The sequence below is a fragment of the Xenopus tropicalis genome, chromosome 5, assembly GCF_000004195.4.
Source record: "Xenopus tropicalis strain Nigerian chromosome 5, UCB_Xtro_10.0, whole genome shotgun sequence".
Taxonomy (NCBI): Eukaryota; Metazoa; Chordata; class Amphibia; order Anura; family Pipidae; genus Xenopus; species Xenopus tropicalis.
This window is the reverse complement of record NC_030681.2, coordinates 76,966,371-76,980,095: the sequence shown is the minus strand read 5'-3', so window position 1 is coordinate 76,980,095 and position 13,725 is coordinate 76,966,371. Positions and strand designations below refer to the sequence as shown.

General features: G+C 37.0%; 1 protein-coding gene across 1 annotated transcript in view; it reads right to left on the bottom strand.

Moving 5' to 3' along the window:
• Positions 1-13,725, bottom strand: part of rev3l (REV3 like, DNA directed polymerase zeta catalytic subunit) — a 103,644-nt gene that overhangs the window by 5,510 nt on the left and 84,409 nt on the right. Inside the window, exons 19-29 of the mRNA XM_002936929.4 lie at positions 13,192-13,307; positions 12,928-13,046; positions 11,692-11,810; positions 10,846-10,987; positions 10,216-10,460; positions 7,974-8,082; positions 6,817-7,023; positions 5,967-6,076; positions 5,529-5,643; positions 3,562-3,699; positions 98-288 (exon numbers count right to left, since the gene is read on the bottom strand). Coding sequence (XP_002936975.2) covers positions 98-288; positions 3,562-3,699; positions 5,529-5,643; positions 5,967-6,076; positions 6,817-7,023; positions 7,974-8,082; positions 10,216-10,460; positions 10,846-10,987; positions 11,692-11,810; positions 12,928-13,046; positions 13,192-13,307 — 1,611 coding nt within the window. The remainder of the gene's footprint in view (positions 1-97; positions 289-3,561; positions 3,700-5,528; positions 5,644-5,966; positions 6,077-6,816; positions 7,024-7,973; positions 8,083-10,215; positions 10,461-10,845; positions 10,988-11,691; positions 11,811-12,927; positions 13,047-13,191; positions 13,308-13,725) is intronic.

Genomic DNA, 13,725 nt, shown 5'->3' with positions numbered 1-13,725 from the left:
ATGGCTATTATGATTTTTTTTTTTACTTAACTGCAACATCACATGCTCTGAGACAGTAAAGTATTCTGGGTGATTTCTGATATCAAGCTCCTCCTACCTTGTTAGTTCTAATGCTGGGACACAGGCACCAGGCTTATAAGCAAAGCTTCCTCTGTATTCCTTAGCAAAAATGAGGTCCTGCATGCTGGCTTTGCCTTCCACAAGCTTTATACATTGTTTCTGGACATACTGTTTGATTTGACTTATATCTCTGGTTTCAAATAGCAGCTTCAGCGAACGTTCAAGAATCTAAATATTAAAAATAAACATTTTAAAAATGAAGAAACAGAATCAAATGTAAAAATATGTAAGCAAATTATATACATGTATAGAGATAGATACATACATACACACATACAGGTATGGGATCTGGAAACTTGAAAAATCCAAATTACAGGTAGGATAAGTGTCACAGAATCCTTTTTAAACACATTTTTTAAAATTTTCTGCATAAGTCTTTATTGGTGGCAAAACAATGCCAATGTCCCTCATCAGTAATCATATTAAATCAGAAGCACACAAAAATTCTATCGCAAGTTTTAGCCCAACAGCTGAACCATGACACTTTTCACAGTCTAGCCAGGCTGATTAGCTGGATCAGGTGGTTCACTGTACGGCCAAGTCTTTCATTAATGTAGGGATGGAGAAAGCCTTATGGGATTAGGCCAAATCATGGTACAGGTATGGGACCCCTTATCCGGAAACCAGTTATCCAAAAAGTTCTGCATTACAGAAAGGCCATCTCCCATAGACTCCATTATGAGCAAATAACAATTATAAAATGATTTCCTTTTTCTCTGTAATTATAAAACAGTACTTTGTACTTGATCCCAACTAAGGTATAATGAATCCTTATTGGAGCCAAAACATTCTTTATTGGGTTTATTCAATATTTAAATTATTTTTAACAAACTTAAGTTATGGAGATCCAAATTATGGAAAGATCCCTTATCCGGAAAACCTCAGGTCCCGAGCATCCTGGATAACAGGTCCCATACCTGTATTGTGAAACTTTAATGAGAATATGAGGCAGATTTATTACAAACTTAAAAACAGGGGCATTTCAGATTCCCAGAAGTTTAAAATTCATTTATCATTTTATTCTAGGAAAATTCATATGCACTGCATTAAAATTAATAAAATAAAAGTTAATGGAAGGGATTAACAAATAAGGAAAAGTTCTTTTGTGCACTGGAGCAGAGTTTGTTTATATCTCAACCAATCTGTTAAACTGGTTAGTCATTACCATTTGTTTAAAATGACCAATCTGTGCCCTAAATGCACAATGAATTATGCAGAAAGTATAATATAAATAGAACATATGGCATTAAAAAAAACTACTTCGGTTGTTTAGTCTGCACCTCATTTTTAAAGTGGTTTGTTATAAATCCAACACTCAAACTTTCTGCTTCCGCCACAAAATATGCCAAATGCACAAACTTACAGGGTCAATTGTATTATTCCTGCTTTCATATTTTTTAATTTTTCTATGGAAAAATCTACCTTCTTATGTTGCTAAGATGACTTAAAATAATTTTGTTTGGCTGTTACATTAACTGTATATAGGAGAAGCCCTGATACATTTGGTAAAATGTATTTAAGCACCTCCATGTGTGTGTTATCTGTAGGCATCCTTTCCTCCTTTTAACCCTTTTACTGCCAGCCATTTTGGACAAAGCGGAACTTGTATTGCCAGACAGTTTTTGAACATTTTGCACTGGTTCCCTTTAGGGGCCTTTCCACGGGGGGACTCTTAGTTTACTTAGGACAACCTAAGCTTTTCAAATATGGTAGAATTTTTGTGTAATTCCAATTCTGTAACAAGATTTAGGCTTCTAAATGTCTAAAACATGAAAAAAAAATATATATATAGTTTCTGCAAAATCAACACAATTACATCATTTTGCGTGGGATAAAGCGAGTAAAAAATGTACGCTCACCCCAGTACACATTCCCCCGAATCTAAAATAGGTACCCATGTCTTTCTACTCCAAAGTACCAAGCCGCAAAGGTTTCCTAACTGAACAGTTTGATGCCCACTGTACATAGGTTTATCAAAGCACATGGCACTTAAGAGACCCCAAAATATACCTTGTGCGCACTAATTCCATTGCTTACCTTTACCTAATTCATAAACACATGGCAGTTTTATGTGTGATAGAATTTTTCTCACACAATTTCTTGCACACAAAAGCAAATCACCCCAAATAGGAACACCGAAAGTCTACTTTTATGTACCCCACATTTCGAAACATACTAACATAAAACACTCTAAATATAAACACCAGGGGTCTACTGAACAGTTTGATGCCCAATATGCATAGATATACCAAACTATGTGATGTACAGAGGAAGCCAAATTGAAATACAGCAGATAAAATGTCCATGCACATAGACAAGTAACAAAGAACAATGTGAATTGCAATAAAATAGCTAAAATCCAAACAAAAATCACTAAAATCAATGTTTTGCTGTTTTTCCTAGTGATATCTGCAGTCAGAATCACAGTTTGAGTATTTTGGCTTGGCAAAATTAGTTTTACAGACAAAGTCAAGCAAACAACAACTATGCATAACTGAAATTAAATAAAATGGCTAAAAATGCACCAAAATCACGGAAAATGTAATAAAAACACAAAAATAATACACAAAAGGCATTGCACAGTGCGGTTAGCGAATACACTATCCGCAATGGCAATAAAAAATTTTTTTCAGGCAAAAAAAAATAAACGATGCAATAAAAAAGTACAAAATTGCATGTGTGTATGTACACTAGGCAAAATGCATGTTGTGTGCTTCTGCAAGTAAGTGTGAGTGCTGTAAGTGCTGTGAATCTGTGAAACCCCCCCAACCCCCCCTCGTGTGTGTAAGCGTAAGTACAAGTGTGTATTAGTGTAATATGTGTGTGTTTTCAACACCTACCTGGGACAAGCAGTCACACAGATCGTTCTGGAGGTGGGACCCAGGAACCTGAGCTGCAGCTTCTTCCTTCCGATCGGTGAGTGTACAGAGGGAGGGGGGTGCCTGGCTTTTCCTATGGGGCCCCTGGGCGATCACACCCCATGGGCCACTCGTTCCCCCCATGTGCTTGTTGTCAAGGGGGTTCTTTATCTTGCGCTCGTTCTCTGCACTTGGATTAAGTGCAGAGAATGAGCGTTAGATAAAGAAAACGTAGCTCCTACGTGCTTGGTGCCTAATGTCTTTTTATGCCAGCACGTAGGAGTTAGCAGGGAAAGTGTTAAGGGAGAACCAACTATTTGAGTACAAGTGCCAATATCATAGGCAGTGCCAAAGATCCTTGCTGTTTCATAGCCTGCAAGGCAAATAACCTTGCATATACACTGGATTGTCATTTTGCTTTCAAGACTCAGAAGATAAATCATACTACCCAACATACACAGATGGCTTATGTGCTTTCATGACCAAATCCCTTATAATGTTAGGGTGCCATGGGTGCTACCTATATGGCACACACTTTTTAAGGCACGTTATAGAAGAGAGTATCATGCTATTTTCGCCTTACCTTTCCAACAGCAGGGCAAGCATCTCTTCGGACTGTTTCAATTCCCTTAGCATCAAAAACTGGATCCTTTTGGTCAACAGTTTCGTACATGTAACCAACATATCTTTTCTTTGTTTGTAAGACACAGGGCAAATAAACCTGCAATATTTAGTAACAATGTAATTTAGGTCGAAAAACATTCAACATTTTTGTCCAACAGAAACCTGCCTAAATAAAGGCAAATATACACTGCCAATACCTTGCAAAAAGTTAAAAGCATTAATGCATTTATATGAATCAGTAAGAAGCAGAACCACAGATGTGAATGGCAGCAGTTTATTTGCTTGCAAAAAATTATTATATTAAAAGCACGGGGGTTTCATCTGTGCAAAAAATGTTCTGCAAAGATCAGACAGAACTAGGTGCTAGATAGGATAAAAGTATGTTCTCTTATGAAACCTGTCTCAGGAATTCAGTAGTAATTTCCTATCAGAAACAAGTGGAGTTAGATCTTATTTAACTTCATAACACTGTCCCATCATATAATTCAATCTTACTAGAAAGAAACAGGCTTTGAGAGATCTAAAAATGGATAAAGATATAGTTATTAGATCTGCGGATAAGGGTGTTCTAGTTGTAGTTATGGACAAAATAGCCTATATCAAGGAAGCTGAGAGACAGCTAGCTGATTAGGACAATTATATTCCACTGTAAAGGGAATCCTTGTAAAAATCTACCAGAGTTTATTATTCTCACTTGTGGATACACATGTTGAGGCAGGAACTATTACTAAACAACTTAGTGACTAAACTAATTTAGTGAATAACTAAGTTATTCATCCAACCATAGCCATTTTTTATCAGTTACCAAAACTACATATAGCAATTAGACCACCCTTAGGAAGACCAATTGTGGCTGGAATTGGGTCACTTAGAGAGCCTTTCTCAGAACTGGTAGATTTTTATTTACAGACCCTTGTTTTACATCTTCCAAGTTATATTAAGGACTGTGGACAAATTGTTAAAATAATGAACAACATTATTTGGCAGGATAGCTATAGGTTGGCTACTACTGCTTTGTACTCCAGCATTCCACATGATCGGGAAATAGAGGCAGTTGCTTTTTGATCTTGACCACTATAGTATGTATGACCAATCTTTAAAGAACTTTTTTAGATTCAATACAGTTCCTGTTAACTCTTTGATGACGAATTTTATCTTCAGAAACAAGGCACCGCTATAGGAGCAAAGTTTGCTCCATCTTATGCCAATTTGTACATGGCCTGGTGGGAGTATAAGTGACAACAATCCTTTAAAAAAATTGTATACAACTCTATGGGCACTATATAGATGACCTATTACTTATCTGGAAAGGTAAGGAGTCCCTTTTTGTCAATTTTGTTGGGTATTTAAATAATAATGACCTTAGTCTTCACTTTACATTTGAGTTTTCCCATCTCGGAGGGGTGGTGATTTAACATATTAGATATTAAAACAAGAAGTTTTTTTTAGATATTCACTCTGCACACTAGATTACCAAGTGGAATGAATTCCGGCTTTGATGTTTCTTGTTATTAATAATGAATTTTCATTCCTCCATATTGATATCAATTCAATGATGTATATATAACTTTCTCTTCTGGGTGCATTTATATGTTCTTCCTCTGAGTGTATTTATACTTGTCTTCATATTGATCTCCTACATATGCACTGTTCCTTTGAATTTTTTAAGGACCCATAATCCCCTCCCCTTCTCTTTTTCTATTGGTCTTTTGCTTTTTAAATACTGATGTTGTTATATGTACATTTAAGCCTATGACTAAGTGTCAGATGGACATGAAACGCGTCAGGCTTATTGAGATGAGTATATAATGAAGTTTTTGCTAAAAACATACATTTGAGAGTTTTTAAGGTCAGACAGAACCCCAAATAATCTCTGGTCTCAAAAAGGGCTGTTTCCTCTTTCTGCTGTACAATCATCTATTTTACCTTTTCAAACTTCAACTTTATAGGCTTGGGGTTTGTGGCGGTTACAGCTTCAGCAATTTCCTGCCCAATCTTGAAGGATTGTTCTTTTGTAGCACCTTTCAGTAACACAAACATGCTGAAACAATGATAAAACAACGTTACAAATAAGATAAGACATTTATCGCACGAAAATGATTAAAAATATTAAAAACAACAAAACTGTAAATTTTCTAGTATATTCTTTACTTGTTTACTAATGTATTGTTTTTAATGTTAGGTAGTTGCACACACCTAATGAGAAGACCAGTATCACTTTAAATATTAAATAATAGCTCTGGAGTTTTTAAACTCCTTAGGGATTCCTTCATAGGCATGCATAAAATAGCATTCAAATTTTGATTCCCCTGGGGGAATATGCTTTAGCTAACTGAATACATCACTGTTATCATATGAAATTACCTGTCTGTATCACCATAGACAACCTTTGCTCCCCATTTCTTTGTGTCATTGACAAGTTTTATAGCACGTTCCAAAGTCTCCCGGGCTTTGTGGACAATACTGTCTCCAATCTGTCAAAAAACATAAAAACACTTTCAATTCCTTGGTACATCTTATTATACAAACAGAAACACATGTTGAAGAAATAGGAAAAAAATACATTTAATTATAGAATGCAAAAGGATCTTAGCTAGGGAACCAGCACACTGTAATGTAGAGAGCATGCACACCCACGTCTTTAGATAGCTCAACAGTAGTATCTCTGACATTATTTTGTGGAGCGCTGTATGACATTGCTTGCATTCAACTACTACCAGGGTCCATTTCAGGGGACAGTATACCTGACGCTGCTTAAAGCAGGTTCTGACAAGTTACAGCAGAGCAGATGTGGGCCAAGCCGGCATCCTAAGCAACCAGGCCAGCCACCTCACCCCCCAAACCCATGTGCATGGTGATGTCAAGGGGGCAGGGCACAATGCCAAAAGAGTAGGGGTAGGGAGAAGAGTTATCTGCTTAGCACCCCTTCATTCTCTAAGTTGCTGCCTATTTTGCCGACCCCTAGTTCAGGCCCTGCAGCAGAGACCGACCCGTGAGTAACAGGTGGCATTGGGTGATGGTTTCTTTTTAGAAACTTAAAAAAGTGAAATTCACAAATAGCAGATTTTTAGTCCATTTTTTCTTTATGAGTAGTGATAAGCGAAATTGTTCGCCAGGTTTCACTGCAAAAAATGCCCACTGACTTCAATGCTTATCCCGAAATGGGACAGATTCGCTTATCACAATGGGTGGATAAAAATGTATGTCACCCTACCTCCACACATGGCATCCTTCCTGAATAGTTAGCAGCAGTATAGCCAAATGTAACATTGGCAATTAATTTTAGACCCAGTTGGCGTGCATCAAGCAGCCGTGTAAGGCCTTTGTCGTGTTTATATTTCTTCATTGACTGTTTCACCATTATGCGCGTCTTAAGTATCTCTTCAAGCATCCTTGGTAGCACCCCTTTTCTGACACATGCCTGAAATAAAGGCAAATTAAGACATTAATAATCTTATATATAAAGATGAGAGTTTGTAATTATACATGGACTGAATGCAACAAAACTACAAATATCACCTACTTTTTGTTTAAAACACAGATTGATTCCCTGTGTGCAGTGGCCTAGTGTATCCTGGGCCCCCATCTACAGTGTTACCACTGTATGTAGACACAGAATTCAACAAAACGTTTGAATGAGGGGGGAGCTCATCAACAATTTATAGCTTAAAATACATTGTCTCAGTCCCTCACCTACAAGGGCCAAAAATCTATCTGATCAATCTGATTAACCATTTCATATTATCTAGGGTTTTTGTTTTTTTTTTTTTTTTACATTTGCTGAGCTTCCGTTTCCTATCTGTTTATCTCAAAATTACATGTCTCCCATCTGAACAATGAGATTGCACCATTCTATAGTACTGCAAAATTACTTAGCAGTGCACTGTCAAAGGATGAAACATATAACTAAAAAATATACCTAAAGGATTTCAATTTCTAAAGGGTTAGAGTTCTGTGGTCCTTTTGCCTGCAAATCCGGTTCTTTTAGATTCTGTAGGCACTGCAGAGAAATAGCAGTATTCCACAGTACTAGAGAACTCTGCACTGAAATATTTTGCAATGAAGAAATTATTTTTTCATTCAAATATACTATTATTTTAGATGGAACATCAAATCTTTAGTGCCTTATAAATGTAAATAACTTGTCTGTAATTGCTGAAATGCCTACAACTGCTCACAAAACACAGTGTAGTAACACAGTGTAGTAACTGCTCACAGTAATAAAAAGCTGAAAATATAAGCTGTCTCTGCTTATTTTAAGATCCACAACACATAAAATGTGATTCAGTTAGGAAGTTGTTAATACATACTGACAAATGGAAACCATAAGCAAGCAGGTACCTAAAATAACAAAGCAGCTTTCCTTCTTACCTTAACAAATGCAACTCCATTGGGAGATACTGTGATATCATGTCGTAGCTGGTACAACAGATCAGGAGGAACTTGCAGAGATGAGCAGCCAAATTTGAAGTCTTCGTATCTGGTATTAAAATAACAGCGTTACAAGGTGAGTCAAAAACAGCAGCTTGCTTAAGGCCATCTGCAAAAAGGACATTTTACCAATAACTAACAAGTCAAAGTGGATGGACCCAAATGTGGACCCCTCCACCTGTTAACAGCAACTGCTCTAAATACACTTATATTTAGTCTGCTATCTCTACTGTAGCCAATACAATGTCCATTCAGCCTTAGAAACTAATCCTAACCTGCCATCCTAAAAACCCTCCAAGAGCAGGACAGTGCTGCCAAATGTAGGATTTACTACCCACCAAATACAGCAGATACATTGCAAAAAATAGACATTTGCTTAGTAAGTGTTTACTGCACTTGCTAAGGATATAAATGAGTTTTACAAAGACAACTAGTTCTATCATGCAATAATACGCCTTGAAGTCTTTCTTAACATTTAAATGACAAGGGAACCCTAATTCACTGGCTAGTGCAATACAAACAAACACATTGGAGGGAATTCACAAAAGTGGTGATATTCCGACAAAATAAAAGTGGAGATGGATTTGTCAGATTTTCCACCTAATTCACAAATATCTATCTCCACTTTTGTGAATTTGTCTTTTAAACAGACAGTTCTCAGATTTTGTCAATTTCTCGACATTTTTTTTATGAATTTGCCTTTAGCTGTTAGTAAATCTGTTGGTGCCATCAAACCCAGTCCCACAGCTACATGAGCCTTGGGGTAGGGATTTTACCAGCAGGACAATCTGGGCTTTATAATGTTTTCTATATTTCTGTGTAATTCCACTTCTGTAACAAGATTTAAGGGTCTAAATACCATCTTCTCTAGCCCCTACTCATTACTGGGCAGCAGCAATCTGGCCCACACACCAACATGCCTGGTGAATAGAGCTCCAACAGGACTAAGGCCCACTGGGTTTTTATCCAGTGCCCTGTTGGTGCCAGTGTGTATGTGCTGCTTGCTGATCACCAAGATGGCGGCTGGGAACAGGTGGGGCCAATGCCGTCAGGCAGCTCTGTAGTTCAGGACATGCTATGGGGGCACAGATAAGTTGGGGCAAATGTCAGTGAAGTGGTTAAAGAGGGGGCACTGCTACTAAAACTAAAAACTTGCCTGGGAGGCTTTACTTTTCCTTTTAATAAAAATGTTTACAATATATTCACACAAAATGTTATTATTGCCTCATTCATTAAACTAAAACTAGCATAATCATTCAAATATGAGGTAAACACTTTTTATATATAAGATATAAATTGAACTTTTTTTAATCAGTGTTTTACTTGTTTATAAAATGTTAATGAGGCTTTTTGCACCTATTGTTCTAGGGTGAGACAGAAACTTGTCCTCTAACAATAGGCTGCTAATCCCCATTAATATGTTAATGATCCCCCAATGGGGACCCTACCATAGGTGTGAAATGGAGACTGGGGGAAACAAAACAGAAGAGCTTAGAATTGATCAGACAGAGTTACACTGAGCTTTACTCCATTTTGAAAATGTCGGGAAAAAATGTCGTTAAAACTTAGTATAAATGTCGTTTAAACGACACAAAAAAATTCACAAAAGTGTCTGTAAACTGTCTTTCTTTCACCAAAAACAGAAAAGTGGCGGTTGAGTCGGAATTTAGACGGATTTCTGTTTGTGAATCTGGAGAAAGTGTTTTCCACCAGTTTTTCCACCACTTTTACTCCAAAAAAGGGCTACCTCCACTTTTGTGAATTCCCCCCTAAGTCTAGACAAAACATGCAGGCAGGTTAACTGACTTTCTGACTAAATTGACCATTCTTAAATAAAGTGATAGGAACCTTAGACTGCAAGGTCCTCTGGAGTAGGGATTGACGTGAATCATAAAATAATCTCTGTGGAAATGTGTCAGTGCTATATTAATAACAGGAAATAAATACATAATAAAGGAACATCTGAAAGAGACATTGAAGGTGTATTAAAGCAGGAGCACTTGAGCATTTTTATGCTGAGGCCCATCTATGTAAGACAGGTTTTAATACAAAAATTTACAGATGTAAATTTTTGTATTAAACCTGTCTTACATAGATGGGCCTCAGCATAAAAATGCTCAAGTGGTCAAAATGCCCTATCTACCATTAACCATAACTTATAAAAAAAAAAAGGGAGACTTACTTTCCCAGGTTCTCAATGTTTCCCAGACAGGTAGAGTAACAATAGTTATATGCAATTACGATAGATGGGTACAGTGACTGGAAATCCAGCACCAAAATGCAGTTGCTGTAAAATCTCGATTCTGGCTCCATCACGAGAGGAATACACTGTGGAGCTCTCATTTGAGATCGCTGTTGGATACTTGGAGTCAAAGGTATGTAGTTCATCGGCTTTGCAATGCGAAGCATCATTGACTCAACACGGTACTATGGAGACAGGGTTTTGATTATTTTTACTATAAGGCTAATATGCATTTAATGTTCTGGTCTGTAGAGTTCTGAGAGGTTTCATTTTTTTCTTAAACCATGAATAACTTTGTGAATTCTACTAAAAAACACATTGTGTAAATACTTAGAAGTCTATTATGTATTTGATCTTCGTATGTATGTCTGTATTATCAGACTAGCACAGCAAGAGCAAATTGCAGTACTTTCACTAAAATGTCAAGCAGCATTAAATGTAAATGATCACTGCAACCCAACATAGGGAAAGCAAAGTATGGAGTACATTAACCCAAATAATATTTCTAGGGAACATTTCTATTGGCTGCAAACACAAAATCAACAGAATGTGTATGCATTTAACCCTTACCTGTGATCCTCTTGTTAAGACATGTAAAAACTGAATTCCAAAAAGCCTTGCAAGTTCACTGGTTCTCCCAATCAGGTCCAACTTCTCTAATACCTGCAGACTTCCATGGACTCGACACATGTAATAATCGGCCGTCCTCCATCTGTAAGAAAAACACACACTCTGGTTTATCATTAGCCAAATGAATACAATCAATAGTTCAGTTAATGGGCCTCTGATTCCCCAAACCTTTAAATATTTTGCACACCTAGGTCTGCTGGTACAGGTATGGGACCAATTATCCAGAATGCTTGGGACCTGGGGTTTTCCGGATAAGGGGTCTTTCCCTAATTTGGATCTCTTACCTTAAGTCTGCTAATAAAATTATTTAAACAGTAATTAAACCCAATAAAATTGTTTTGCCTACAATAAGGATTAATTATATCTTAGTTGCAACTAGTTATTGCATTACAACAATGCTACAGCCTCACTTAATAAAAACATTGATTTGAATCTGAGACAAGCATTGTTGTGCAAGTAATTGCTATACTGAAATTCACTGCAACATTGGGAATATTTTAGTAGATTTAGTACAATGCTCCAAATTACAGAAAGACCCTTATCTAGAAAACTCTGGTCCCAAGCATTCCAGAGGATAAATTAAATGCCCGAGATTTGCAGAAAATACTCTGATCTCAATTTTTTGGCCAAATGTTAGGGGGTCATATGCTTTGATCTGTCCATGTTTTATTCTTGCTACTTACCTTCAGAAAGTATTGCTTACAAAGCAGCTAGAATTGACACTTCTGACTGGCAATTTTCAGAGACATTAGTATTTAGTGCAAAAATGTTAATAGTCTTAGTCACCTGAGCACATCTTTCCTGTTATCAAACCAATCTGATAATGATCGAAAAGTAAACAAGGGAAATCTTTGATGAAGGACATGAAATGCCACATTTTCAAATGTGTAATTAGTCAAGGCCACCTGAAAGACAGAAATTTCAAAAAAGGTCAGAAGAAGCATCAAACTAAATATAGTGGAAATAATGGTAATATCCCATGGGAAGTTTAGTCACCGTGATAAATCTCTGCTACCATTAACGACTGATCTCCCCAAAAAGCCTGTTTACCGGCAATAAAGGGAATCGCCAGTGGAAAGGCCTATGCATCACTTTGGTTTTCCAAAGTCGCACAAAGTTTCTTGCAGGAGGAAAACCTAAGCAATGCATAAGCCTTTCCACCGGCAATTTCCTTCAGTTCCTTTAGTAAGATATTACCCTTAAAGAAATTTATTAGTGGGCTGGCATCACCAACCAACTAGTACCTCCCACAGCTATAAGGATTATTAATAAGGACATTTTTCTTCAGGTTTCTGCAACCTACCACCTACATGCATTATTTGTTTAAAAAAAACACAGAAGGGCTTATTTAACGATAAATTTGCCTACTTTGACTCTATTTAAGGTACTGACACACATTCTCCATGGCAACCTATGGCAAGCAACACCTCTTCATGCTCTGATGCATTGTGCGTGGGACTTTGCAATTAACACCGGCCTTGACCTGCAAGTAATTTTGATGTTCTTATGTTGTGCATACACATCCATTTAAAAAGCTTCTAGTTACTTGGGCAATAATTCCATTATTGACAACATGCACTGGAAGAGAGACATTTTCACACAAATGCTGTTATACAAATTGCGTCAAACTTAAGAGCAATTTACCACAATGTAGCGGGCACTAATTTTGCAAATGTATTGCCAAAATTCTGGGGGCATGTTGGTCAATGCTGTCTTGTTGTTCTTGATACTACTAAGTAGAGCAGTGTGATTGGGTTCTAAGCATCTATAACCTTGTTAAGGGGAATTTAACCAATTGTGGTATGCCAAAGGCTGCCTAAACTTCTGACCCTTCTGACTTGTAAGTGGTATTCTAGCACCCAAAGGTAAAATGTGCACACTGTACAAAAAAGCAAAAACATGTCCAAAAATAAGGTTTGCTGCTGTAAATATAGAATGTAAAAAAAAAAGAAGATTTTTGAAACATATGAAATCTAAAAGGTTTCTGCAGATTATATTGGTAAATATGACATGTCATACTACCTCACTTCTCATCATCCTCCAAACATTCAGTACAATCCGACCGACTATGTTGATTTCACTCATTGTGTCTGCGCCATATTCATCCTTTTCTGTCGAAAATCTGTTCTCATTCTTATCATCTGCAAGTAATTACCAATGTTTAAAAAGAAAAACCCACACAAATGCACACATGCACTATTCTAGATGGAAGTAAGGAAATGGCGTGTTATTTAGCACCCAGGAAATTATACATTGCTTGCATGAAAAAGCCCAATATGAACCCACCTGGCACCCTGGACAGCTGCTGGCACAGATCTACATTTAATGCAGATGCCCTCTGTAAGAGATACCCCCAAGAATGCATTTGGACTTCATACCCTAATAAAATGTCAGGATCAAACCTATTAATAAAACACACACAAAATACACAGGTAAGAGCAAAACACAAACATGAAATGTTTCCACTATTGTCTGTAGGAAAATTTGCTTTTAGATGAATTCACAAGTATTATACCGACTTCCAATTCCATCGCTGGCATGCTATAGCTTCCACAGTCAAATTTAAATATAACCAGCTAACCATAAAAGCCCTTCACAATGAACCACACTGATTTGTGTCCCAAAATTCTGCAAATTGTGCCTGATTTTCTAAATAATCTACAACCCTCTTTCCTTATAATCACTTTTTATTCATACATCCATGCACACTGCCAAGCACCACCACCCAATTTCTAAATATTTCTGCACCTGTCACACTATTCCACACAGGGCAAACTAGTACAAGGCTTCCTTAAAATAAAGTGGGATGTTCACGCTGCA